At 40.5% G+C, this 27,945-nt stretch overlaps 1 protein-coding gene across 3 annotated transcripts in view; it reads right to left on the bottom strand.

Annotated features, from left to right (window-relative positions):
- The window catches only part of TNKS2 (tankyrase 2), a 54,282-nt gene that overhangs the window by 10,914 nt on the left and 15,423 nt on the right, over window positions 1-27,945 (bottom strand). For 2 of the 3 annotated variants that reach the window (XM_059729968.1, XM_059729966.1), the window contains exons 8-22: window positions 26,103-26,289; window positions 24,339-24,460; window positions 21,643-21,734; window positions 21,481-21,559; window positions 18,462-18,633; window positions 17,635-17,714; window positions 16,962-17,107; window positions 15,389-15,554; window positions 14,847-15,066; window positions 13,317-13,426; window positions 12,385-12,573; window positions 11,393-11,645; window positions 10,607-10,689; window positions 7,445-7,565; window positions 3,809-3,906 (exon numbers count right to left, since the gene is read on the bottom strand). In XM_059729968.1, the coding sequence (XP_059585951.1) occupies window positions 3,809-3,906; window positions 7,445-7,565; window positions 10,607-10,689; window positions 11,393-11,645; window positions 12,385-12,573; window positions 13,317-13,426; window positions 14,847-15,066; window positions 15,389-15,554; window positions 16,962-17,107; window positions 17,635-17,714; window positions 18,462-18,633; window positions 21,481-21,559; window positions 21,643-21,734; window positions 24,339-24,460; window positions 26,103-26,289 (2,118 nt within the window). The remainder of the gene's footprint in view (window positions 1-3,808; window positions 3,907-7,444; window positions 7,566-10,606; window positions 10,690-11,392; window positions 11,646-12,384; window positions 12,574-13,316; window positions 13,427-14,846; window positions 15,067-15,388; window positions 15,555-16,961; window positions 17,108-17,634; window positions 17,715-18,461; window positions 18,634-21,480; window positions 21,560-21,642; window positions 21,735-24,338; window positions 24,461-26,102; window positions 26,290-27,945) is intronic. The other variant, XM_059729967.1, reaches the window with a different exon arrangement.

Below are 27,945 nucleotides of genomic sequence, written 5' to 3'. Positions count from 1 at the left end.
GAATTGAATTATTAAAGGTTTGACTTGAATTTATTCCTTTCCCACTGCTACAGCAGGGAAAATAAATCTGGTGGGGGGGGGTCAGGTAGCCCCTATGCTCTCTGCCTTCCCAAAGCAGCTTCTTTCCCTCCCACCCTTATTGTTAGACCCTACTCTCCTCAAGCACATGGAAGTGAGGAGCAAATTTGAAAACACTGACATTAAAACAAACATAGCTGTAGTAATTTGCAGAGAGTACCCCATAGACTTTCATAGTTGTTAGGGTCGGAAGGGACCTCAATAGATCATTCCCCACCCCCACCCCGGGCAGGAAAGAGCGCTGGTTCATTTATGAATCAATTCTGGATGAACTGTTACATTTTTGGAAATTTTTGCAAGGTTTGGTACAGGTACTCCCATAAATACATTTTCAAGCAGCACTTTGTACAAACAATGCACGATAAAGCCAAAAGGCTCATGATTTACTATATAGTTCATGGGTTGGGGCCCAGAGTCAACAGCATTTTAAGACATGACGACCCCATAGCTCAGCACTACTCAGTATGTGTGTGTACTCCACATACCCCCAACAAAGGATCCATGTGCTAATTAGCCCCCAGCTCATGACTGGAACTGTATATTCTAGTCATGAGTCCTAGAATCCTCTAAAAATTTGTATGCAGATGACGTGCAGGCAACCTGGTCTGGCTCCACCTCATGGAGGATGGGACTATGCTAATCATGTGAGCCAGGCTGAGAGATGGGGTAAAAGAGGGATTCTGGGTGAATGCTTGGAATCCTGTTGGGTGATGTTTCCCCAGACATTTAAGGCTGGGGAAGAAACAGGAATTATTGGAAATGAGAAAGAAAGGCACAGCTCAGCTGTGGGAATAAAGAAGAAATAGACACGTATGCAATGTAGTGGCTCACTATGACTACAAAGAATCAGTGCTGAGGGAAATTGCACTCAATGGGCACTACCATATAGCCTATCCAGATAGACTGCATCCTGTGAGTCTCCAAATGCAAGGCTCTCAGCTATACAATTTAGGGTGACAGGGGATCACCCCTGGTCTTGGTCAGGGTTGGGCAATTATTTTGGTTTGAGGGCTGCTGAATGAGTTTTGGTGAGCTACCAAGAGCCAGAAAGGTGGCCCCACCCCCTGGCAAGTGCCCTAACTCCCTGGTCGCCATCTTGGGACTGGAAGTCCCACCCCCTAAACCCTGACCTTTGCTGCCAGAAGTCCTGCCCCTTGCCCCTGGAAGTACTCCTTTTGGTAATGGCATTTGCAATCTTGGAACAGGAAAAAAACCCCCAAATCATATACTAAAATTCAAACATCCACAATAATGTATTTTAATTTCATTTAAAAAAATGTATTTAAAAAATATATATATTTGCCCTGATTTGTGTTTGTGTTGTGTACATAGAGATGACTGCATAATAGCTCAAAATGAAATCTTACTCTTGTATATGGGGGGGTATGGGGTTTCTGGGGGGCATGTGTGGATGTGGGTATGGGGGGTTTGTGGGGAGCTGTGCAGTGTGTGTGTGTGTAGCAGTGAATGGGGCTCCCCCCAGAGGTCCGCAGTGTTTTTGGGGTGTGGTTGTAGGAGAGTGTTTGAGGGTATGGTGGAGTGTGCATGGGAGCCCTCCCGTGCGTGCGTGCACCTGCTCTGGACTTGCTGTCCAGGCTCAGCAGCAGCAGCTGCCAGGCAGAAACTGTTGCTCAGCACAGGGGAAAAGTGGCCCTTTTCCGCTGCTGGGCAGTTCTTGGTGCAACCGCCCACTGCCCGCACAATAAAGGTCTATTTCTTCTCGACTCCCACAGCTTAGCTGTGCCTTTCTTTCCCATTTCCAAAGATTCCTGATTCTTTCCCAGCCTTAAATGTCTGGGGAAACATCACCAAACAGGACTCCAAACAGTTCACCCAGAATCCCTCTGTCACCCCATCTCTCAGCCTGGCTCACATGATTAGCATCACATGATTAGCATAGCCCCATCCTCCATGAGGTGGAGCCAGACCAAGCTGCCCTGCACCTCATCTGCATACAAATTTTTAGAGGATTCCAGGACTCACGACTAGAATATACAGTTCCAATCATGAGCTGGGGGCTAATTAGCACACGGACCAGGCAACCCAGGGGCAGTGGTGACGGCAGCAGAGCTGCAGGGCAGCCCAATGCGGCACTGGTGGCTACACCAAGAATTGCCCAGCAGCAGCAAGGGGGAGGGGCTGCGTTTCCCTTGTGCCAAACAAGTTTCTGCCCAGCAGCCACTGCTGCACCTGAACAGGTGAGTCTGGAGCAGGTGTCAGATGCGCCAGATGAGGGCTGCATACGTGGGTCCCCACCAGTACCATGGGACTGTGACCAGCAGTGGGCGGCGGCAGCTCTGAAGGAGCCATTGCTATCTGGGCTGCCTAGGAAGGCAGTCCAGCCACAGAGCTGCTCCAGCCCCACTGCATGCCTAGAAGGCGGCAGGATGCACCACAGCCAGATGGGACCAAGGGACCCACTGCAGGCCAGACAAAGCCCCTTCGCAGGCCAAATCCAGCCTGTATGCCATATTTTGCCCACCCTTTCTCTTGGGTGGTCCCTCTAGCTTGCTCCTTTGGCCTTTTGCTCAGAGGCAAGTGAGATGAGGGGGCATCTAAACTCCAAGGCCTCTGGGCTCAGGACTTGCACGTAGGATATCTCCCATGAATTTGGAATTATCTGAAGCCTCAGGCTGAAGAGTCTGGGAGGTAAGATGCTTACTGGTGGTAGTGCCACAGACTTGAATGACTGAGCTCTGCTTCATGAACAGAATTCGGAACAGATTTCGCTGATTTTGCCTGAGACACAAATGCTGCTTACAGATGTGGACCCCCCCCCCCAAATAAATCAGTGTTTTACTTTAAGCTTGGTGTGCCCCCTCGCCAAGCACAGCACATGCCCAGAAGAGGCATTGCGTTAGTTTGACCTGGCTCACCCAACATCTGTATAGATTGCACACTTCACTGGGCCCTTTTGGTGCTTTTATTTAATAGCTCTTTGAATCAGCTTTAGATAAAAGTTCTAAAAGCCCTGCTGAAGTGCCTGATCTATACAGACACTGGGTTTTTTCATGTCTGTCAGCAGCCAAAATTAAAAAAAAAAAAAAAAAAGAGTGTCGTTTCCCATCAGCATGTCTGCACAATACAGGGCATGCATTTTATAGTCATGCTCAGGATTGGCAGCAGTTAATCAACTGCATACATGGTTTCCATTACTGAGCACATGCTGCTTTTGGCAGCATTTTAGTGATTGACAAACGTATCTAATCAGGTTTCCTTGTACGCAAAAGTAAGACAAGGGGCTTTCCCCTCCCCTCCCCGTGCTGATTTGGGGGAAAAAAACCTCATCTTATAATTGATTAAATATGGTAGTTCTCAATTTACATTGGTTTGCCACTCTTCAACTGATTGTGTTTACTTAAGAATTCTATACTGGGAAATATTTCAACCCCTGAGGAGAGAATACAGAGGAAGTAATAAATTATTAGAATCTAGCTCTGGAATACAGGAAAATGGCTACAGTGACCATTTCTCTGTTGAAGAAATAACCTCTCCAGTTGAAGGCAAGCTAAGTTAACTAGTGGTGACATATGTAGGAAAGGCAAATGAGTTATAACAACGGACAGTGGAACAGCACAGATAAGAAGGAAAACGGAAGTGTCTTGATGCAAGTTTTAAATCATTATGCTTGGTAACTTATCAGTGTATTACTACATAGTTCAGGAACAATCTGTGTATCCAATTCTTTTGTCACTGGCACTTCATGGAGAGACTAGGGAGCAGCACATACCTCCTCCTCCACTGACTGAAATTCCTTATCTTCAGGAGAGAGATCTATGAGAATTGTTCCACTCCCAGAAGTATTCAAAGTGAGATATGGGTTAAGACCTATGAATACCATGAACATAAGAGTTTCAGATATGGATTTAAGAGAACAAAATTAAAAACACAAACAGCTCAATACTGAAACACCATTTACAGATAGAGGCAAGGGGGAAAAAAACCTCTACTTGTCGTTTAAAACTTTCAATTTAAAATTAAGATGAGACTTAAGTCCCATTTCTGCTGCTCTTCTAGCACCTTAAGCACCTTATATTTTAGTGTTTTTAAAAAAATCAAGTTTGCAAGATATCTTTAGAAGGGCAGAATTACAAAAGGCTCAGCCCTGGGTCTCAGCTCCCTAGCTGAAGACAGGCAGAACTTTCAGTTTCTAAATGCTTTGGTCCCCAAGACATCCAGAGATGGCCAGCTGCATAAGCCAACTTCTCTCACCAACCCAAGGGCTTATGCACCTCCTTGGACCTCTAAGTCCTCTAGTCAATTTAGTGATGATCAGAATGCAGATTTACTAAGCCTCACAGCAATATGCTCAAAATATACTGCATTACTTCATGCACATTACTACTTCAAACTGGAAACAGGGTAGCACATGCCCAAGCCTGAATGGACACTGTTGGCACAGGATCCAGTTGGGAGTAGAATGCACAGAGACTCAAAGTAGCACCTCAAGTTTTCCTGTTTCCTTTGCTTTGTCTGAACTCTTGCTAGCAGGAAAAAACTAGTATACATACACATTTGAGCATCTCTGCAGTAAAAAAGACGTGTCTTGCTAAATACAGCTCATTCTGGATGACATGAGTTGTTTTTCTGGCTCAGACCATGAATTTTCCTGCATCAGATGGGCAGGAATACAATCATCTAATGCCAAATCGCATATGTCCAACTTGTGTATGTTGTACAAACTACACCACACAGTCCTGGGCATGATAGCATCTTCTGCCCATAGGCATATCTTTGTGCACTGCTGAAACACCCTGAGGCAGAAGGGCTATGGATGACGTATTCCTGATAGGGCTGCCACACTGTTCTTGGCAGATACCCGGACTATTTGAGACAGTACTACTGAAATCCAGTCACTGTGATAACCATTGCAACCAGATCCTCTGTGTAAAAGGTATCACAAACCTCTGGTATTAAAGCTGAAGGACATACACAGGAGTAATTGACTCTTGAATTGCAAGCTCTGACCTCTGCACAGGAACATACTTGCTACACTGAAATAATTGGGTCATTTATCTCATCCACCACTTTGGTACGCAAGCATTTCACCTCAGCACTTGGGGCAGAATAGGAATGAAGCTGGCACTGACAAAAATGTAAAAGCAGTCCTCAACCCCAGGAGGCCAGAGCCTGATGCTAATTCGCCAAAGACAATTTTCTGTTGGAAAGCTCTGAATTTCCAAATAAAGACAGTGGGATTTAATACAGAGGCTGTTGCCAGTTCTTTATCAGGAATTACATGCGAGTTGGAATGGGGATGTAAAAATAGAGCCAGATGCACGCTAGGTGGCTTTGTAAAATGGCCTGCCCAGGATATACTAGCAGGTGGCTACAGATGGATACCGAGGGTCTTGGTAGCAAGCTGCAGCTCAACACAGCGTATTCCACCAGTACTTTTAAAACATGCAGGTTTGTGGGAGAAAGAGTCAGTTAATACTTTTCAAAGTACCTGCACTCACTGGTCTGAGGTTGGAACCCAAATAGCTATGTAAAGGGTTTAGAAACAAGAAGCTTTGACTTAAGGAAAGCTTCAAAATAAAACTCCAAAAGAAAGTTTATGAAACAGTGGCTATATTGTATCTAGGGAAGGGTGCCAGAATACTAGTATGAATGTGTGCAAGCACCAGAACCCTAGGGACTAGAAACCAGAGCTTAATCACCAAAATAAATAAGGCTTTGAAGCACTGCACTGAAATACTGAGGTAAGGTAGCGAGCACTTATAGATGGAAATAAAGGCCTTTTAAGGCAAGAGAGTAAGGGCATTTTGACATGCATTTCTGACATGGTGCTGGGTGCTTTTCATTAGTAAGCCATGCTAATTAAAAGCATCTGGAACTGCATCGGGAACACATGCATCAGAGGCGCAGTGCGCCTCCACGCTGAGAAAATGGCAGTGGTGCACTTTGAACTAAAGTGCATCGAACGTGTTTTAGCTCCAAGTGCACCACCACCATTTTCTCAGTGAAGAGGTGCGCTGATATGTGTATGTGATGTGTGAGGCTGCCAGAGTGCGTCAATTTATGTTCTCCAGCAGAATCAATTAATTGAGTCTGCTCCAAAATGCTGGATTTCTAGTCCGTCAGAGCAGGCTCTCTGCACGTGTGCAAGTGCTCTAAAAGTCCTCAAAATCTTCAGAGCTAGGGAAACTATCTGAACTAGGCTTCGGAATGGCCATTGATGCTTTCTGACCGCATTTAAAAAATCAAAATCAAACCTAAATGGAAGACAAGAATACCATATCAAAACCTGCAGAAGTTTAAAGCTCAAACTGGATACTGGGCTAGATTGGCAAATGAAGAGTTACAGCTCCTGCCTAGGACGCTGAATGCAAGTTTTAAAAAATAAGTTATTGAAGGTCCAGGTAAATACATTACATTACTACTACAGCTCTTAAAGGCAAGAAGTCATTTAGTGCTTGAGAAGTTGTACCTCTCTCATTGCTAGGGAGCCCAGACTTCAGAGTGAAAATTCACACACAGATGGTGTCTTTAGAGAAATAAATCCTAGCAATTCTAACTAATTTATTCTATTGCTATGAAACCCAGCAAGACAATAGCAGCCAGTGTTTCTTCAAGACAGGAAAAAAAAATAGCATGCTCTTTTTTGTTTTCTCTGCAGTCATAGTTAAATGAAGCATGCTATTCCCAGGATTGTGCTGGCATCAATGCGGCACAAATAAAAGATTTTAGCATAAAACTCAGTACAAGCTGAAGCCACTAAACAAAGCAGCTATGTTAATTTCAGCTCCACTGGAAACATGGACTGTACTTTTTAAGAAAAAAAATTAAAACTCCAGTCATCCTTCTGAGACAATGAACACAGTGCCTCCAACAAAGTGTGAGAGCATGAACAGTAATTGTATTGAGACCCCTGGAATACATTTATCATGAGATGCTACATCACCTAAGATAGGCACTTTACACTGTTTGTACAGCACACAGTAATACAGGGGCCTTCATCCAGGACTACAGTTTAAGTGCTGTGATAATTAAAAAAAATAAAATAAATATGGTCCCAATTCCAAAAAGCTTAGAAGTCTACCAGCTGCAACAAACAGAAGTCAATACAGACTCTGCTCATGACAATGTATTAAAAAGGTACTAGGTACTAAATACAAAATATTAAAAATTGTTTTGAATTTAGTACCTTTTTATCACCAAACAATGCTCTCATGTGAACTTCAGCTGAATGAAACTTTGGTCATATATTGCCAGTGAGCACCATTTTATATTTGATTCATATATATTCCACATTTGTTTTATAGTTGCATTACCAACTCTTTTTTAACATGATAAAACCAAGAGTTTATAAAAAATGGCCTCTGTTAAAGCAGCTGCATTTTATCTTGAATCAGTGAAAACATACCTTGCTGTCCAGAAATCAATCTTTCAACGCCTTTGATTATTTTATGTCTATGACCATAAGCATTGATTCCAATTTCCTTTAATTCTTTGTGTCCCATTTCAACCAATACATCCAATGTTATCTAGAGCAAAGAACAATATAATTAGTTTAGACTGCTGCATACATTTTAATGAACACTTAGTAGTTTCACTAAATACAAATATTTCAAAAGAGAATTAACAACATAAACTACTCAAGTGGCATAATGTTAAATCTAAAACAGAAATGTGCAGATACGTTAGCAAGCCAATTAGAAAAACAAAAACATAAGGGGTTTTAACATAAATGTATTAAATTAAAATCAGAAGTCACAGAAATGTAGGGCTGGAAGTGACCTTGGTAGGCTGTCTAGTCCTTCCCTTGCTCTGAGCCAGGACCAATTATACCTAAAACTATTTGTAACAAGATCTTTGTCTCATACATTATTGGAATAGAATGGATATCACACAACTTCCCCAGGTACCAGTTTTAGTGTGCAATTATTCTTATACTTACTAATTCAACTTTCTTTTGTTGTAAATTAAAGCAATTAATTGTCTTTCTACCATCAAGAGAACTATTTACTATCCCCTTTATAATGAACTGTAACATATTTTATGAATGGTTTCCCCCTTCCTAAACTAAACCAACCTAATTCATTCAACTTCTCAAATTTTTTTTAAAACTCCTATGACTTTTGCCTTTTTAAACTTTTATGACTTTTGTTTGGTCCCTCTAGACTTTCTTCATTTTGCCCAATTTTTTTCCCAGAGCATGGTGTTCAAAGCAAGACACCGTGCTCCAGCTAGGGTCTCATACAGCTGAACAGGGAAGCATTACTGAGGACAAGCTTGTTAAAACAGAATGACATTGCCTTTTTGGCAACAAGTAACACTGGTTGCATTCTGAATGTTTTAATGACACTTCTCCCTGGCTTTGCTTCTCTGATTTTTCCTAAAAAGCTATTTATGCTATTTGAAAGCAAAAAAACAACAAGGATCAAGATAGCCAATACAGTGCTAGGAATCATTAGGAAAGGAACTGAAAACTAAATGGGAATCATTACCATGTTATTTATATAAAAGTTGTTGTGCATTCACATCTTAAGTACTGTAATTACTCAATTCCAAGATGAGGTGTGTCCCTTTTCCATGCCCAATTCAACATGGGGGGAGGAACCACTGTCCTGGATTCGAGTGCCTCCTGCTCTCCTGCCACTTCTCCCTGCTCAGCTGCTTACCCTCAATTGTGACTTTGGCTCAGGGCACAGAGCACATGGTAACTCTGGTACTGGTCAAGCCATGCAGCAGTGGCAATGACAAGCAGCTCTGGCAACCCAGGGCCAGAGCTCCTGCTGCTGCAAACCCTAGTGCATGTCCTGGCTGGAGCCTGAGCTACCACATGCCCTGCATCCCAGATCAGAATGGGACCAGAACTATGATGGCTGTAAGTGGCTGTGGGGGGTGAGGCTGCAAGGGATGAGAGGCACAGGACCAGGAGCTGCAGGGCAGGCAGGCAGCAAGGGGTGCCGATGGTGGGGTGGGTGGGGGCACAGGATAGGATTCAGGCCAGCAATGCCCTCATTCCTGAAAGCCATTACTTTCCCTGCTGTAGCAGTGGAGAGGATGGAGGAAAAATTTAAGACGACCCCCCCAAATAGTTAAGATTCTATTCATGGAAAATTGTAACAAAATTTATAAACTGTCCATGTGTAGAATCTAATTATTTGGGGGTTGTCTTAACTTTGAAGTTGTCTTGGATTCAGGTAAATGTGGTTCTGATCGCTCCATCTCAAAAGGATATAAACCTAGAAAAGTTCACAGAACGACAAGAAACAAGGTGTTTTTAGTGGGATCTTTACTGAACCAACTATCCAGTTGGAAAACATGTTAGACAAATTTTTGAGTACTGAAAAACAAAACAAAAAACCTTGCTTCCCACATATTTCGTGGGCTATCACAGTTACAGCAACACTCCAATCCTACTACAGAGTAAGGTAACAAAGATAATTGTATGAAATGGCTTCCATGCAAGAAAAGAATGAAAGGACTAAGACTTTTTAGCTTGGAATAAAGACCGAGGCAGGATATAGTAGAGGTTTACAGAAATCACAAATGATGCAGAAAAACTGAATAGAAAACAACTGCTAAGTCTCATAAAACAAAAACTAGGGGGAGCTTGGTGAAATTATCAGAGAGGAGGTTTCAAACAAACAAGAGGAAGTACTTTTTTTACTCGTGTATAAAAAAGCAAATGTGTAATTAACTTGTGGAACTCACTGTCACAGGCAATTGTGGAGGCTCAGGCCAATAGCCTAACTGGATTCAAAAAGAGATTAGACAAATTTATGAAGAACAGGTCCATCAGGGACTAATTAAAAAAAGACAGTCAGGCTTAGGACACTCCTAAACCTTTGACTGATGGTAACTTGGAAGGGTAAGAGAGGGGATGGATTGTTTTGTGTGTTATGTTCTTATATTCTTCCTCTAAAGTAGGGGTGGCCAACCTGCAGCACATGTGCCACAAGTGGATGGACAGCTTGTGTGTGGGACACATAGCAGATCAAGGAAGAGCTGAATGCAGAGCAGCAGATTGGGCAAGGAGCAGGAAGCAGTGCGATGGATCAGGCAGGGCAAGGGGATCAGAGTGGTACTTGGTGAGGGCACAGGGCCTAATCTGTGACACCTGCCAAAAAGTTGGCCCCACTGCTATAAAACAGTGATTCTAAGCCAGGGTGAAGGGGCACTCTAGGGTGTTGCAAGATCCTCTGAAGGCCACCCCAAGGTGTGAGGAAATAAATCAGAGGAAAAAAAAAAGTGGAGGCTCAGGCTTGTCTCTGCCTGTCCAATTCCGTCCCCCAATGACCAGCCCCTCTGCAAGGAGGTAAGCACTGTAATATATACATTAGTTTTTTTAATTGGGTGCCACCCAATTCACAAAAGCTATGGAGGGGCTGTCTTGAATCCAAAACGGTTGAGAACCACTGCTCTAAGGCATTTGATCACTGTCAGTGACAACAGACAGGGCTAGATGAATTTTTGGCCTGATCCAGTAAGTACGACAGCATTAATACTATGATCCCTAGCAAAGTCCTGTCATTCCTCCTTTTTAGGCTGAAAAGTGGTGCACAGAAATACTACTTACCTGCTCTCTTTCAAATATGTCAATCAGATGTTCAAGGCCAAGATTCCTCACAAATTGATTTATACTAAAATCTACACCTGGAACTGAACATAACAGTTTATAAGTTACATTCATAACTGTACTTTCTACAATGCTGCACGTTATACTGTTGCAATAAGGGGAAATACAAGAATTCTTAAAAAGTGAACAAGCAAACAAACTTGCGAGCTTTAAAAATAAATAGTCAAATTCCTAATGTGACAATTATTGTTTCTCATGATATCCAACCAGAATGTGCTAGGCTCTTTAAAAAAAAAGGCAACTCTTCAGCAACCAATATCGTATTTCTATGCAGTGAACAAAAGCTACATAAGCAACCTTCTCAAGACTGCCAATTTAAAATCAATTGTTTAGAATCCAGGAATTAATTGTTTACAAAAAGTCTATACCAATAAAAGTACTGACAAACTTGGTTTCTAGCAAAAAAAAATCTTATTTACCTGTAAGAAGGTTGCCAAAAGGGGTGGGGAGTGGGGGTGGGAATTGAAGACATTTTAAAGGTCTCCAAAAATATGGAACTTTTAGACCTCACTCATCAGGTTAAACTTGGAAAAAACACAGAACGGATGGGGATATAAATACAGAACTAGAAATTCTGTTAACAATTAAGGAATACCTAGAAAACCCACTCTAATTAGATAAAAACACTGAAAATCTTCTCAATGAATGATGAATGAATGAAGCCCGTTTCCACTGAATACCTTAAACGATTTAAGAGGCAATAATTCATATCTTAGAAAACCTCACCTTCTTTTTTTTCTAACACTGTAGCCCCTTCTGCACCATTTGTAGCAACAATGGATGGGAGTTCAGAAAAGCTACCAGACAAGTTGTCAAGGCTACTAGCAGCTGACAAATTGGATGGGCTGGATGGAACGGAAGACAAGGATTCAGCTGTGGGTCCAGTAGTTTGAGATACATTTATAACCTGAGGTTTGTAACAAGATGGCAATGCAGAAAGAGGCATGGCTGCTGTCAACAGTGCGCTAACATCGTCTGCCTAAATATCAAAAGACAGTTTATTAAAATGAAGAAAAACTTTCTATTCAAAGATTTTCCTAGGAAAAAAGCTAATGCTGAAAGCAATTAAGTCCAAGCATCCTACTAAGTATCACATATGGAATGGAAACATTTCAACTAATTTGCAAGTGAGTTTTTATACAAATATTTTTCTATTTTAAAAAGCTCTAAACAAAAGTCTAGCATACACCAAGATGTAATCCTTTTTGCTATTTCAAAAAACTTGCATAGGGTTACACACAAGAGACAACAAAACTCATTACTCATTTACTTAAGGTGCAGCATTTGATTGCATTATAACAACATCTTAAACAGCCACATCAAGTATTATAAAATGGGAAGGATATTATAACTTTTATAAAATTTGTTTAAATTTTACTGCTAAAGCAATTTTCGTGGTCTAGTGTCAGGCAAAATAACTATCATAAGCAAGACGTAGATGTACTAAGTGTAAATTCTGGAACAAAATTAACCATTGATTTTCTTTCTTCATTATGCAATTACAAGAATTTTATAGCAGTCTTTAGCTACAGAACAGAAAAAGTAGATAAATGAAAGTGTATTAGGCCTTTGGAACCAAGCCTGTATAAACACTAGAGTATCTCAAGTGTTCACATATTGCACAAAAGCTCACTTTTTTAAATTTGGTGCCAGGAAAAAAGCTGAGCAGCCATTAACAGCAGCTAACCACAGATCTCCCCGAAGATCCCATCACTTACAGTGACCAGGTCTAAAGGTGTTTGTCCTTCTTGGTTTTTCAGAGTAGGATCAGCCCCATGTGCCAATAACAAGGCACAAAGTTGTGTCCTTCCTTTCTGGGCTGCTTCATGCAAAGGTGTGAAAGCCCATTTGTCTGTAGCATTCACACAGGCATTATACTTTATAAGTAAAGCTGCTACATCTACGTGCTGGAAAATAAAATATCCTGTTACCTTCTGGAATGCTAATTTAATATCTTGTAGCCCTCAGAATTATTACACACACTTTTGTGTAACTTTTCATCTGATTTTCCTAGAACTGATCTGAATTGTAATATGAAAAAGTAAACTCTCACAAAACAGAAGAGCTTAGTCCTAATGTACCAATGTACAGTTAAGCCATTTTCTTCTGTAAACACAGAGATGGGACCAAATCATAACTCCAAATCTGAACTTCTTTGAGGTGGGGGTACTTTAATTCAGATCCCTGGCTCTAAACGGACTTCAACTATTTTGATTCCAGGCTGGTTCCAAACACGGAAGGGTCCCATTTTATATTTTGGGTTCACATATGGCTCAAATCTTACAAAGATCAGTCACACAAGTTAAAAACCTCACCAGTGAAATTCTAGCAGCATGCACACAGGAAAAACAAATTTACAAGATGTCTCCAGAACTGCTTGATTTTATAAGTTTCTGAATGACCCCTTCAAGCACAATACATTCCAACAACGTTTTCACAAATTTAAAGTCCCCACATTTGCAGTCAGCTAAGTGTGTGATCAAGTTATAATTTTTAATTACAATGAAATTATATAAAAAGGTAAGGTTTTTTTTTTTTTAAACAGATGGTCAAACAAACCACTTCATTCACATGAATAAAAGCAGCATCTCACTCCTGTTTTTAAAACTTCAATTTTTTTTCAAGAAGGTGAAAGGATAAAGGCACCTACCCCATATGATGCTGCATTATGTAAAGGTATCAGGCCTCCTTTATCCTGTGCATTCACATCAGCTCCATGCTGTAACAGGTACTCTGCAACCTCCAAATTGTTGTAACCAGCTAACAGGTAGTAAAGAAAGAGAGAATATAAAAGTCCTCAGAGAAACCAGTGTCATAGTTATACCAAGTACACTTGGTTGTTTTTAACCATATTGGGGTAGCAAGCTCACCAAAAAAGTGGCCAAATCCACTTTGTTCACAGAATTCTTGGACTATTCTCAGTGCTAGTTGAAGACATTTAGTTATGGGTTAAATGAGTATTATGCCAATCTATCACATGATTTTAATACTTGAATAACTAAAACATAAGGAAAAAAACAAACAATATCTTTGAAAATCATGGTGTGAACAGCCTGCACTTAAGACTTCTGATTCTGAGTATAAAGCTTTTCCATGGCTAGGGCTGAAGCTGCTAATACCGCTGCTGCTGTCTGGCCAGGGCAGGTCAAGATGGCCCATGGGAACACAGGGGAGGGAACACAGAGGAGATCATGTGGTACAGGAGAGGGACAGGGCGTCCAAGGAAAACCACAGAGTAGTAGGAACGGCTGACTCTAGCTCTGGCTCCAGTCTGGAACTGGAGACTCTGGTTTAGACCCAACCAGGAGCTGGAGCCACTGCTGCTACCTGGCTGGGGCTGGGGCAAGAGCTGCAGCCGGGAGAACAAGTGGATGGGTTCATGGTGCAGGCAGGGGGGCCCAAGGGATGCCTGCCAAGCTACCTGTTCCCTCACTGAAGTGGGGGAAAGGGAGGTGGGGGGTGGGGACAGACAGAAACAAACAATCTTCCACATAAAATCTAATTATGGGGCAGCATGGGCATCTTAAATTCAAACTCATCTTTGATTCAGTAAATATGGTAATTTAATGGGCAAAGCAGAGGTTGTCTATTAACTTCTCACTAGGCTTTTTAATTGCCTGAAAAAACATTTAAGCATTAGATGTCTCAACCACATGCAAATTCACCTAAGTCCTTTTCTCTTCATCCCTTAATTCCTCTGGAATGGCAGCCTGTGGCAGGTTTTTGGCAGTCAGAAAGTTTGGAGTTGTGCCTGTCAGTGGGATTTACCTGTCTGTCCCCTCTCCCATGTAAAATCTAGGGTCTGGAACAACGAAAAGATAACAACAGTTCCTGTGTCTGAGCATAAGGATGGGCAACAGAAGCTCTTCTCTGCCTCCTAAGATCACAGAAGCTGTCTTCACTAAGGGAAAGTTGGGCTTTACTCATTTGACTAACAGAAGTGCTGGCACCCTTTGGAAAGAACAGCCTAAATATGCTCCTTATTGTAATGTAGAGAAATAGTGACTGATTTAAGTGATGGGAGCACAGAACCTCAGTTCCACTAACATCAACGCACGATGGTGCTCATTCTAGTAACACTCACCAGTCAACACAGTTACAATACTACATTTTTTCTTTAATGAACGTGATAAAATCAGCTGCAAAATCAGCTGCACGTTTATTAGTTAAAAGCTCTAACCTGCCAAATGTAGCGGTGTTGAGTGTCGTCCTTGGGTATCACGACAATTCACATTGTCAGGTGAACACAGCTTTTTTACTCGGGCCAAACAACCCTTCTTGGCAGCATCTAGCAAAGCTGCATCTCCTCTAAGCAGGTCCTGAATATCTGTATCACCATCTTTAACAAGATCCAAAGGAGTATTTCCATCTCTGTTTTTCTTCGTTGGGTCAGCTCCATGCTGTGAACAATAAAAAAAATCTGGAGGGTGCTGTGTACTCAATCATTTTTCACAACTTTTTCAAAGCAGATATAATCAAAGTAAGACTTCCTTGTTCTTATACGTCCAAGAGTGCAAAAGACTCAACACAGTGTTCAAAGGAAGAACGGTGTTCCTTTTAGCTGTATTTCATTTTTAAAATTTACCTGTTTAATAATTATCACTTGAAACCCTCAAAATAAAATGTAGGTTCTTAAAGGAACCCTGCCAAAATTATTCAAATTAAATGTTTAAATAATGTAAATTCCATTGTTAACCTCCCTCTCCTTAACATGCAAAGTACCTGTAATAGAAGTTTGCAGATCTCATATTTCCCTTTTGCTGCAGCTTCATGTAAGGGAGTGAACTTCCACAAGTCAGCTACATTTACAACTGCACCATGTTTAACAAGGAGTTCTGCTACTTCATAGTGACCATAGGAGCAAGCATTGTGCAATGGGACAAGCCCACTAAAAAACACGATTAAGCAAACATTTCTTAATACATGTTACATTTAGGGTTTACATTTTCTATCAAAAGAAGCTCTAATTTGCATTTTCAATATTTGATATAAAACAAACCTCATTCTTAGGAACGATGCATACTACCATAAATATTCTACTCTACCGTTGACATAATTATTTTTATGCACCTAGGGCATAAAAATATCCAGCATACCTGCTGGCTGGAAAGTGAGCCTCTCAGCAGCACAGAAGTGGAAAGGAATCTTGGAGTCACAGTGGACTTCAAGATGAACATGAGTCATCAGTGTGACGAAATCACCAGCAAAGTTAACCGCATTTTATCATGCATTAGCAGATGCATGACAAATACTGCCAACCAGATGATACTTCCCCTCTATGCGGCATTGATCAGACTGCAGTTGGAGTTCTGCATCCAGTTTTGGGCACCGTACTTTAAGAAAGATGTGGATAACCTCAAGAGAGTCCAGAGGAGGGTCACTTGTATGGTTAAGGGTTTGCATGCCAAGCTCTATGAGGAAAGACTAAGGGACCTAGATCTCTTTAGCCTCCGCAAAAGAATGCTGAGAGGTGATCTTGTGGTCACCTACAAATTCATTAGAGGGGTGCAGCAAGGAACTGGAGATCCTCCATTCACCAGGGTGCCTCTTGGGGTAACAAGGAAGAATGGTCATAAACTGACAGAGAACAGATTTAGGCTGGACATTAGAAAGAACTTGTTGACAATGAGGGTGGCCAGAATTTGGAATGGGCTTCTAAGGGAGGTGGTGCTCTCCCCTACCTTGGAAGTCTTTAAGAGAGGCTAGATAGGTATCTGTCTGGGGTCATCTGACCCCAGCATTCTTTCCTGCCCAGGGCAGGGGGTCAGACTTGATGATCTGTTGAGGTCCCTTCCAACCCTAGCATCTATGAATCTAAGTACAGTAAAAGCTCTGTTATCTGGCATCCCCTGGGAATGGGGGATGCCAGATAGTCAAATATTCTGGTTAATCAAATGTGCGCTGTCTGGTGTACCCCCCGGTGTCAGTGTCCCAGGGGACAGGGAAGGGGGCCCTGAGCAGGTTGCTTTTTCCTGCACACGCTGCTTTGCCCTGGGCTGTGGGCTGAAAAAGTGGCAAAGAAAAGCTCAGTTTGCGGCGGCGAAACGGGAAGTCCCCCAGAAGTGGTACTTCCGGTTTCACTTATGCTGCGTCGCTTAGATGCTGATTAATAGAGTTTTCCGGCTAATGAAGTGCTGGTTAACACAGCTTTTACTGTATACAGAATATGAACCAACTAGCAGAACTCAAAGGTTTATAACTAACAAAAAAAAATAAATTAACCACATCTGCCAAATAAACATAAAATGAGTAAAATTAACCACATCTGCCAAATAAACATAAAATGAGTACTCACCCTTTATCTTTTGCATGAACATCAGCTCCATGCTGAAGAAGATACTCAACTACAGACACCCTATTATATCCTGCTGCAAAGTGCAGCGGTGTGGACTGGCGCCCCTCAATGTCCCTGCAGTTCACACTCTGAACTGTACATAACTTCTGTGGAGGCCAAGAACCAAAACATATATCACTATACATATAGTTGACATTCAAACATGCAAATACTAGTTATTCTGCATATTCTTTAAAAAAAAAAAAAACAAAAACACTTTTCCTCCCTAAAATAGAAAATTTAGCATCCCTTACTATAATACATAGATAAAGATTAATATCCCCTGACATTCAGGATAAAGTCAGGATTAATTGCCATAACCTTCATTAGGGGGATTCTGCAACTCCAAGAGCAAAGAATTAAAACAATTCCTTTCCTCTCTTTTAATCTTTTAATCCACACCTATGGACAATACTAAGTTCTTTCCAATTAAGAACTGAAGACTTCAGAATTGGCCCACATCAAATTGTTTTTTTATTAGATGCAGCTTTTGCGCAACATGAGGGAATCAGGTAAAAAATTATGGTTCTATGGTACTTAGACAGGAAAGCTTTTTCCTGTTTTAGAGAATATTGTCATGGTTTGACAAGATATGCCCTTGCGTAGATAGCACAAAACACAGTTGTAACCTTACTTTTACAGTGTCCACATCTCCAGCCTTTGCAGCTTCTAGTAATTGTCGATCTGCATCCGAATTACCTAATGGGATACCTTCTATAAAAGAAATGAAGGTTACTTGTCTCTAATTTGAAAACTTCTTCAGCAAGAATAATCACTTAAAATCAGATTAAATAGTATTTCAGGATCTGCCCTTTAACACATCTCAAAACATACCAGTCAATTTACCACACATATACCTCGAAATGTAGCTGGCAGTTGTAACCTGGTACTTACAGGTTTCCAAAGCAATATTACATTTGCTTTCAGCATTATTTCTGCTATTATGAAATACTGTAGAACCAGCCAATGACATGTTCAGTTTGAGAATGTTAGTGATCCGGATGCTTATTTATTGAGCTTATTACTATTCAGGTTTTTATTTAGTGAAAAATCTGAGAACTGTGTATACCCGTTATCTGTGGTCACAAAAGTGGCCACTATTGACTTTCACTTTACAACTAATAGGTTTCTCCTCACTGTTCCTTCAACTAGACTCTAGGTGGCAGATACCACTGTTAGAATAAACTGCCAATTACTGTAATACAATCCCGGTAGCTGACTACTGTGGGATAATACAAGGACCAGCATCAACCACAGCAAACAGCAGCAGCAGCACATTACATGCAACTCTGGCTGTAAGAACGAACTCTACTAGACTTACATAAAATCTAGCCATTTTCCTTCTGCAGGTGAGCCAAGCATACAAACTGCCTCTATAATTCATCTCAGTGCTATCCCTTACTGCCTACCGATGCAAGTGAAACAAAACATTACACCATTTTAAACAAAGTACAGTAGTACCTTGTAGTAGTTGCTGCACACTCTCGTTCCCCATTTGTAAAGCTGTGAAACCCTGTAGTGACACAATGGATGGATCACATCCAGAGCTCAACAACAACCTGCACGTCTGAAGATGGCCACAATGTGCAGCTCGATGTAGAGAAGTCTGACCAAGATTATCCAACGCATTAACCTAAAGAGAACAGAGAACCTTAAGAATGTCTTTGGACAGGAATTAAGTCTGCCAAAAAGGCCTTATATTCACAAATGATCACATGGAATTTTAGACCAAACATGCTGTCAACAGATCTGACCTTCAGGCCCTTAAAGAGTATCTTGGTTTTTATTAAAAAAGAAGTTTGATCCCTGTTTCCACGCAAAAATACTCTGTAAAGCATGAAAATGTAATTTAGCCACTAATGGTAAAAATGATACAGTTGGGCCTCTACCTCTGCTGTACACAGCTAGTAACAACTGGTGTTTATTGACAGATGAAGGGTTGGGAATCATTCCATAAAATGAGATCTGTCAAGTTGAGGTATGGTGCAGAGAATGATTTTTCTAAACATTTCCCAAAATCTTTAGTCTGGACCTATACATAGTGGTAAGAAAATAGTGGAAAGGAATCAATGCCAGAAATCAATCCTGACAACATTTATTCCAACTCTCCAAATTACCAACTTTACTTAGTTTTAGTTCTCACTGAGTTTGGGACAGAGCCAGCTGCTATGCTGTAGCTGTGCCAGTCACTGTCACAGCACTAGTGCAGGAGGAACACTGATGATAGTCCTCCCATCCCTTCTACAACTCCAGAAGCATAAAAGGACAAGAAGTATGATTAAAGTACTGAGTGAAGAATTTCAGGTACTATCAACTGCTTGGTGATCCACTTGTTTCATAAGCTTCTAATGGGGAGCAGCCCAGACCTCTACTTCCACTGACATTATGCAATGGAAGTTTGTTTTCTGTTCGCTTCATAAATCAGCCAAGGGAGACCTGCCAACTTAAAAAGCCAAAAGGGACAAAGCCCCTGAATGACTATGCAGTCCACCATGAGACAGAGTGCCCACTCACTACTTGATCAACTCCCTACTATCATCACTGTTGCTAGATAGAACAGCATATTCTATATAAGGTGCTAGGGAAGAATAAGTGTGGGGAGTTCAGAGTGGTGAGGATAAGGGTAACTTATAGAAGCGTAGGATAATTCCCCCAGTACAAGACCTGTGGCTCTTTTTAATAAAGAACAGTTATGTTCAGAATTTAAAAAGCAGCTTTCTCCTCAACACAGAATTTAGACTAGAATAATATGCAGAATCTCTCTCTGACATTCAACCTTAAGCTAGACAGCTCTTGAAAAGTACCTGAAGCTTCAGAAGAAAAAATGATTATTAAAAATACAGTGAAGTTAGAGGAATGTTGGACTACTGAAACGTAACTTAGAAAGCATACAAAAGTAAGTTGTTAAAATTCTCTACTGAGAAGATGCAGCTTTGCTAGATGCTGCCATTCTGATATAAAGAGATGTTCCAAATATTTTTCTTAACCTTACAAGGAGGTTACTGAATTTCAGTAACACACTGAATCTACCCAAAGGCTTCAAATTAAAGGCAGCCCCCACAAATAATTAGATTCTACACATGGAAAATTATAAATCTGTTATTATTGGAGGTGATATTAAAGTTAGTCTCCCCACCAGCTGCAGTGGTAAGGGAAAGCAGTGGCAGGGGACTAGCAGCAGGGGAGGAGAGATGGGAGGGGCCAGGTGACCTGCCACCCTGCTCCTTGTCCCTGCTCCCCCTGGCTCCTGTGCCCTACTTCCCACCACTTACCCTATGCAGCAGCTCTGGCTTTGTCTCCAGCCCAGGGCAGGCAACAGCTGTGGTTCCAGATCTAGCCCTGGAGCAGCTGCTGCCCCAGGCTGGTACTCAAATTCAAGATGACACACTCTTGCCTGGGGGAGGGGAAGCACGCGAATGGGGGGTGGGGGGGAGGGACACCTGATCCTGAATTTGAGTTTATACAGTATTCAACACTTGAATGAAATGGAGGAAATTTTGAAAGACTGCTCAGAAATTGCTTTTTTCCCTGAAAACTGCTTACACTGAGCAACCAGAATTCCGTTTCATAGCTATCTATGAACAAACAGTAAATTAAGAATGCTTGGTTAAGTCCCAAAAGCTGCAAATTTACCTGGCCCACAAACCAGAGCCCCAACTCTTACTTCGGCCACCTCCTGTGACTGAAGTATGATACAGTGGATCCTATTTCCATTCTTCTCCTATGCAAAAAAACCTGACCAAATTACATGTTACAGCAGGTTTGGCAGGCTGCTGCTTGTGGCCCAGCACCTGCCATGGGCTACAAGTCTCCATATTCTCTTGTAGAGAGAATAGATGGGAAAAGGTGTGCAGGAGGACCCTGGTGCCTTCTTTGCTGCAGCAGAATGAATAAACCAAATTAGGCAGGTAGCAGTAGCCTGGTGATGTCTCTTCTGCTGCCCTGGCTGCAACTCACTGCCCATTCCCCAAGCTGCAGGGGAGGGGTGTGGGGTGGAGGAGGGCAGCTCTGATCTGTAGACCATAATTTGACAACCCTTGTTATATAACTTGTGCAGTATATTGACTTCATCTTAATTTTTACAAAACCATTTCCAGCTCTCTTCATTTTCTCTTCATTTAAGATCCAGACCCCTTGCATGTTATTTTCACTCACTATCTCCTTCTCTCCAGTGCATTCTTCTAGAACAGATTCACTACTACTACTACTATTACATAATAAAGAACTAAATACTTTTTTCATGCACTGTTAATGATAGTATCAGTACTGAGTATAAACTACCTTGTATTCTATATAATGGAATGTAAAATCATGAAACCTATACAGATAATGCTGTATAAGTGTCTGTTTTATGTATATAAACATGTATATTTTAAGAAGTAACTATATAAAACTCACAGGCTGCAGTCAAGTTCAACATTACCTATAAGATGTGTTTTAGCATAATCTTAGCAAACAAAGAAAAATAATTAACTCATACCTTCGCTTCATGCTTTACAACCACTTCCACTACATCATTATGAGCCTTTTCTGATGCCACATGGAGAGGTGTCAAGAAGCTTTTAAAAACAAATTTTTGCAATTAAGTTGTATTCTAAAAAATTCCTTCTAATCATTTAAAAGCATTCATAAGAACACTCACTCTTTTGTCTTTTCATTGATGTTGGCTCCTTTTCTCAGCAGTAATTCACATACTTGCTTTCTCTTGGGGTATGGAGATGCAGCTGCACAGTGCTAAATATTATAAAAACTTTTGCATTAGGAATGCTCATTACATATATTTTCTTTCTTGTTCATTAAGTACAAATTAATTAATTAAGTAATTAATTAAAGCTAGATTGTGCATTGGGATCTTTATTGTGTGTCAGGATCTATTATAAGGCTGACAAGAGGCCTATTTGTTGAATTAAACTGCTACATAGGCTCAGGAATTTGTACTATTACTCCCCAATCTAGCATTAAGGCCTCAATTTCTAACTCTTAGAGGTGAAACTACTGAATTGAGAATTAGTAAACTAAAAGTTAACTCAGGAAATGAATAAATAACTGCAGGTAAAGAAGCTAGGTAACAAAAGGAATCACTTTTAAAAGAGAAAATAGGATAGAAAGGTATAACCCTTTTTTTAGCCAACACTGGTGTTTAGCTATCTTTAAGGAGATCTACTGCTGCCAGTTTGGGAAAACTATTTTTAAAGCAGCAAACACTGTGCTGCCATGATTTATATTGTACTAAATAACTTATATGGGCTTTTGCTGTCTTATGAACATTGAAAATATCAAAAAGCAAGCATATACTTTTTGTTAGTCACATCTATTAAATCAATCTTTTTGTATCCCAACTAGGCTGATCTGTTCAGTGGTAGAGTTATGTAATCACAAAAGCAAATGTTATTGCTTTTACACTTGTGTTATACCTTGCTCCCATAGGACTGGTAATTCTTAACACACCAAACTAACTATGATTTTACTAACTAGAATATAAAAAATAATGAAAGATAAATATGGGCATGTATATAATAAGGTGACACACTATGGAAATCTCTCACAGAAACTGATCTCAAAGCATTTTAATGCAATTAATTTAGCCTCAATACTCATGGGCAAGTGACCATCTTTATTTTAAAGACAAGAGAAATAGAGAGAGATTAAGTGACTTGCTCCAAATTACAGTGAATAACTGTAGTGAAGGAAAAAGGACAAACATCTCCATGTTCTTCACCCGAACTTCCAAACAACCCATACTGTAGCCCAACAATTAACCACAAGTGTTTATCTCCACCTTGTTAACAGTTCCAGAATAAAAAAAAAAAAAAATTACAAGTGTAAGCGGGGGCAGAGGTAATCAGTAGATAAAGAGCTATTGTATATTTAATGAGCTACAAAAAAGGATGCCATGGTTGATATCAAGTCACCCTGCCCCTCCTGCTTGCCCCACCAGGAAGCAGTCTAATTTTAGAGCATAGGTGAGATTCTCATTACTTGGCTGAGTCATAAAGTTTGGTACGAGTGCACTGAGGACTTTAGGATCTTGCAGTTTATGTTCATTACACAGATGGAACAATGATTTGCATATCCTGAATGAGATCCTCAGTGCAAAAAAAAAAAAAAAAAAAAAAAAAAAAAAAAAAAAAAAATCAATAGCACTATTGCCAGTGAACTGAATGGAACCAACATTTTATATACTATATTTTAATTGAGTATCAGACCACAAAATGTTTTAGGCATGAGGGCTGAACTCTTATACAACTTTTAAATAACTACCTACGTTTATTTAGCCCATTTCTTACAAAAACGTATAGGGAAAATAATCTAACTCCAGGCTATTAACACTTGACTAGACTTAGGAGACAAAATTAATTTTATGGTATTCAAAAAGGCACTGGAAGAAACAGGAGTTGGTCCTACATATACCACAGCTGAATGTGAATACTGTTTTCATACAACTATGAATGCTATGATGGGCTTATGAAATTTTACATAATATTATGTCTTCTGTGCTAACCTTTTTTTCTTTTACTTACTTGCCATTTCCTCTCCTGTATCCCCAATATTTATCAGCATGCAAATGCAAGCAAGATAAATTGTGAAAATCAAAGTCAGATTGGTAATGATCAACCCAAAATTCTATAATTAAAATAATTACTATAATTAGTAGATGAAAGCGTTTCCGAATACGTTTATATTTTACACCTAGATCAAGAACTGGCTGGGTTCTAAACAAAGTCAGGATGATTGCCCATGTCAGGAATGACATGAGGAATAGGGAATGTCTACTGTTACGCTGCAGCAGCTCCTACTGGGAACGGGTTTATCATTATTACCTCAATTCAGCAATTGAATTTGAAGAGTATATGAAATAAAAATGTGATGCAAACTTCTAAAGTGACAGAACTACTAAAGCCACCTGAAAGGATTAGAAAGAGAGGCAAAAAGTGAAGAAAAGTTTAACTTTAAAAACATGCACACTTATACTTGATCTTAGCTAAAAGACTGATAAGTGATACAAAAACAAGAGACTGAAATGTTAAGTATTTCGTGGAAGGAAATGAGAAGATGACCAGTGAAGGAGGAAACCTAGAAAAAAGAGGCAGACTAGATTCAAATTCATTGATATCATGGGAATGAGTTATCCTGTAAAAATTGACAGGAATAAAAATGTTAAAACAAGAACACATTTACTGTTCTGATTATTTATTTATTATATACTAGATTCCCCAGTCTCTTTTACCTGAAGGGGTCAAAAAAATCAGGGATCAACAGTTTTAAAGTATCCCTTACTTTTTCAGTCAGCCACAAAATATCTTAAATCAATTAAAAAAAACACATCTGAAATATTACCAATGCTGTCTCATGAGTTTGAGGATGCTTGAAGTTCACTGTCTCCAAAGACAGATGCTTTTTGATACGAGCTACATCTGATTCTCGTGCAGCCTGTAGTAGCGAGTGACCTTTGAATTCATCTAGAAAAGAAGATTTTTTTTATATATTGGTGTGAAAGGAATCAAGAGAACGAATGGGAAATACTTGTTTCAGATACTGGGAGAGAACTTAGAAAAGTACTTGTAAGTTAGCTGAACGACTAAGTCCATTAAATGGATACAGCACAGCAATTTTAAGTATTCCAGAAAAATCACTGTTTGTTCACTCAGACCTTTGACAGATGTTACACTTAAGACATGACTGCCTAGTAAATCATGTCTTGAGTAATAGCCCATGCAAATTTATGTACAAGAAATTAATGGTATGATAAAACAGGAAATAAGCCACAAAGTTATTGCACAAAATGTATAACAGCTAGGCTGGTTCTCATCAAGCCTTATATTGAGCATGTGGCTACTCCCAAACTTAGAAGCACACTGGAGCCCTTCAAGACTCTGGTGTGCTACTGCAGCTGGGAGCAAACAGCTCACTGACACTCCAAGCCACAGAAGCACCAGTCCCCAGCTTGGTACTTGCCAGTGCAGGAAGAGCCCAAGGTTAGGGAGCACTTGGTATCTGAGCCCCAATTGTGCTTCCTGCCATTCATCTGTGCTGTGATAGGAGCTGTGACTGTTGGGATCGCAGCTCAGATCCTTAAAACTGAAGGTCTGCCAGGGTTCTCACAGGACATAAGTACAATTCCTTAATTATCCCTGATAGAATCCTTGCTTCAATTTACCACTTTAGAACTCAATAAAAACAACCAACAGTAGCACTTAACATCTTCAGCATAAATTTATTTAAGTCAGGGATAGGCAACACTTGGCATGTGCGACTTGGAGCAGACTGCAGAGGAGCTGCAAGGGGCCTGGTCTTTGTTGTGGCAATAGCAGCTCCAGCCTCTTTACTGTAGTCCACTTCAAGGGGTGCGTGCACCCACTTACCAGCAATGAGCCAGGCCAAGGCACCATAGACCCCGGTGCAGCTGCATGCAGCCTGCTTGCTGCCTGGTATGAGCAGCCTGGGCCAGCTGTGGCAAGCACCTGGGAAGCTGCAAGCAGCTGCACTGGGGTCTGCGAAGCCCCGGGCAAGCATGTTGCTGGCAGTGGGTGCACACATGCCTTGGAGCAAATGGTAGGAAAGAGGCCAAGACTGCAGCTCCCCTACCATCCTGCTCAGCATACCAACACCTTATAAATTGAAGTTGCAGGTGTTTTTAGCACACTGCCCAAAAACACTGCTGACCCCTACAATAAGTAATTCATCTTTTTCTTTTGTTCAAATGCAGCTTGCTGAAACAAATCAGGAGAAAACTTGAAATGATTTTAAGGAGAACAGGTTTTGGAGAGATCATAGGGAGAGTTTGCAGGGAAAAACCAGTTTCAGGGAAGAAAATCCACACTTCATTTCAGCAAAAGGACTGTAAAACTGAACTAAAATACGTTGAAGGCTGGAGGAACTGCTCTGTTTTAAAAAAGAAAAATAGTTTCAAGTCAAACTAAATGAAAACAAGTCTCCTGGCAAACATTAGACAGTTATTTGCAAAACGTGAACATTTTTTTTCAAACCTAATATTGGTGTGATACGTTTGTGAAACAAAATATGCAATGCAAAGAAAGAAATGGAACACAAGCTACAATATGTCATCCATTCTATTCCGTTTCAGGTTCACTTTATACTCACATGCCAATCGTTCTTTTAACTGGGGTGTCGGGGCCAAATCAATGGTGCTTTTGTTGTGACAGTTCAATAGTGTTGGATCAGCACCATAACTTAACAGAAGAGAACATACTTCCACCCTATTCTTAGAAGCTGCTTCATGCAGAGGAGTGAACTGCCACAGATCCATTGCATTCACACATGCTCCATGCTGGGTGGGGGAGACAGACACAAAAGTAAAGGCAGACCATTAAAGAAAAACTGTAGTCATTAACTGTAATATAGCAGATAGTTAAGTGACTGTTATATACATATATACATAGATAGTTTCCAAGATCTTTTCCAGAAATATAGATCTTCAGTACTTAAATGGTCTAGCAGTGGAGACCCTGTAAGTGCAAAACAAACTGCACATAACAACCTTTAATGAACACAAAATTAATTTCAGGCTCATAACCAAACTGAAGTTGGAAAAAAATTTCTCAAGAGAGACAATCTTAAAAAGCCCAACCCATTTACACAAAGTCAGACACTTCAGCAACTGAATTAACCAAGGAATTGCATTCGTTAGTAAAAATGTATATGCCACAGAAAACAGCCTTTAAGCCCCAAGCCTGTAACCTTCTGCAGACAGCTGTGCCAACACAAAGATTTCACAGAGGTATGTAGTTGTTTCTTTCTGCATTCAAGCTGTGACAACAGTAAGCACTGAATGATAAGCCATCAAGGATGACAATAAGGGAAGCTTTGCCAGAAATGTTTATACATGAAGACTAAAAAACACTGTCTTGGCATTTCTACAATATTTTTAACCCTGCTCAACTAAGAACTCTTCTTAAAAGCACTTGTGACACATCTGTAAGTTTGAAAGCAAAAGCAAATGTTTTCTTCCGCCACATTCACAACCTTAAGATAAACACTGCTCAAGTTTTAAGAAGTGGCAGTCCATTCTTATATATGAACTCCTGGCAGATGTTACACTCATGACCACCTAATATTAATTAATTATTACAGATCAGTTAATCAGGTCATTAGTAGTAATTCAGCCTGTGACAGCTGAAAATTATGTCTGTGTGATAAAGGTGCTTGCTGAAGGCTCTGTGAAGATTAGACCAAGGGTTTTTCTGTCATTTGTTCAGAAATTAAGCTATACGTTGTTGTTAAAAGCCTAATTAAAGTAAAAGATGTAGTAAGGCCTAGTAAATTTAGCAAGGTCTTGTAGAAGTAGTGGTAAGCTTTGTGGTGTAGTTAAAATTAACCTTATCAGAAGAATGCAAGGCTTGTACTGCTATATTGGTCAGTCCTAAGAATAATTATAATGGGAGAATCTGGATGGCTGTAAGTTACCAGCATAGCTCAAAAGTTATAAATTGGCTGGCACATCCGGAAGTCATTTAGAAGGAAGATGCAGCTCTGTAAAAGAAGCTCCTGATTTAAGATTAGCTGCTGGCCTGGATTCAGTGGGCCCATGGCTCTTGAGGAGCCCAAACAGTGGGTACCAGGGTCCTTCCTGGTATTCCTTGGACAGCGCTGATCAAGGACACCTGACTTCGCTGAGCTTTGCAGAAGAGAAACTTGTCTTACATCAGGCATCAGAGGGGACTGCCGATAAGTTGCCAACATGAATTATTATAGTCTGCCCTTCTTTTGTTATTTACGCGTAGTTGTGTGCTTGTTAAGTCAATAAGCCTTTCTTACCTTCCTATCCCCGACCACACTCTCAATCCCAAACACTCAGCAGGTGGCTGGGACACAGCCATACATCCATGCCATTAATGGCACAATAAAACAGAAAATAAGCTACAAAATTATTACACAAAATACTGTAAAGATTTTTTGTAATAACTTTGAGACTGGTTCTCATTCT

The sequence above is a fragment of the Alligator mississippiensis genome, chromosome 6 (assembly GCF_030867095.1).
Source record: "Alligator mississippiensis isolate rAllMis1 chromosome 6, rAllMis1, whole genome shotgun sequence".
In the NCBI taxonomy this organism is placed as follows: Eukaryota; Metazoa; Chordata; order Crocodylia; family Alligatoridae; genus Alligator; species Alligator mississippiensis.
This window is presented reverse-complemented; position numbering and strand designations above follow the sequence as displayed.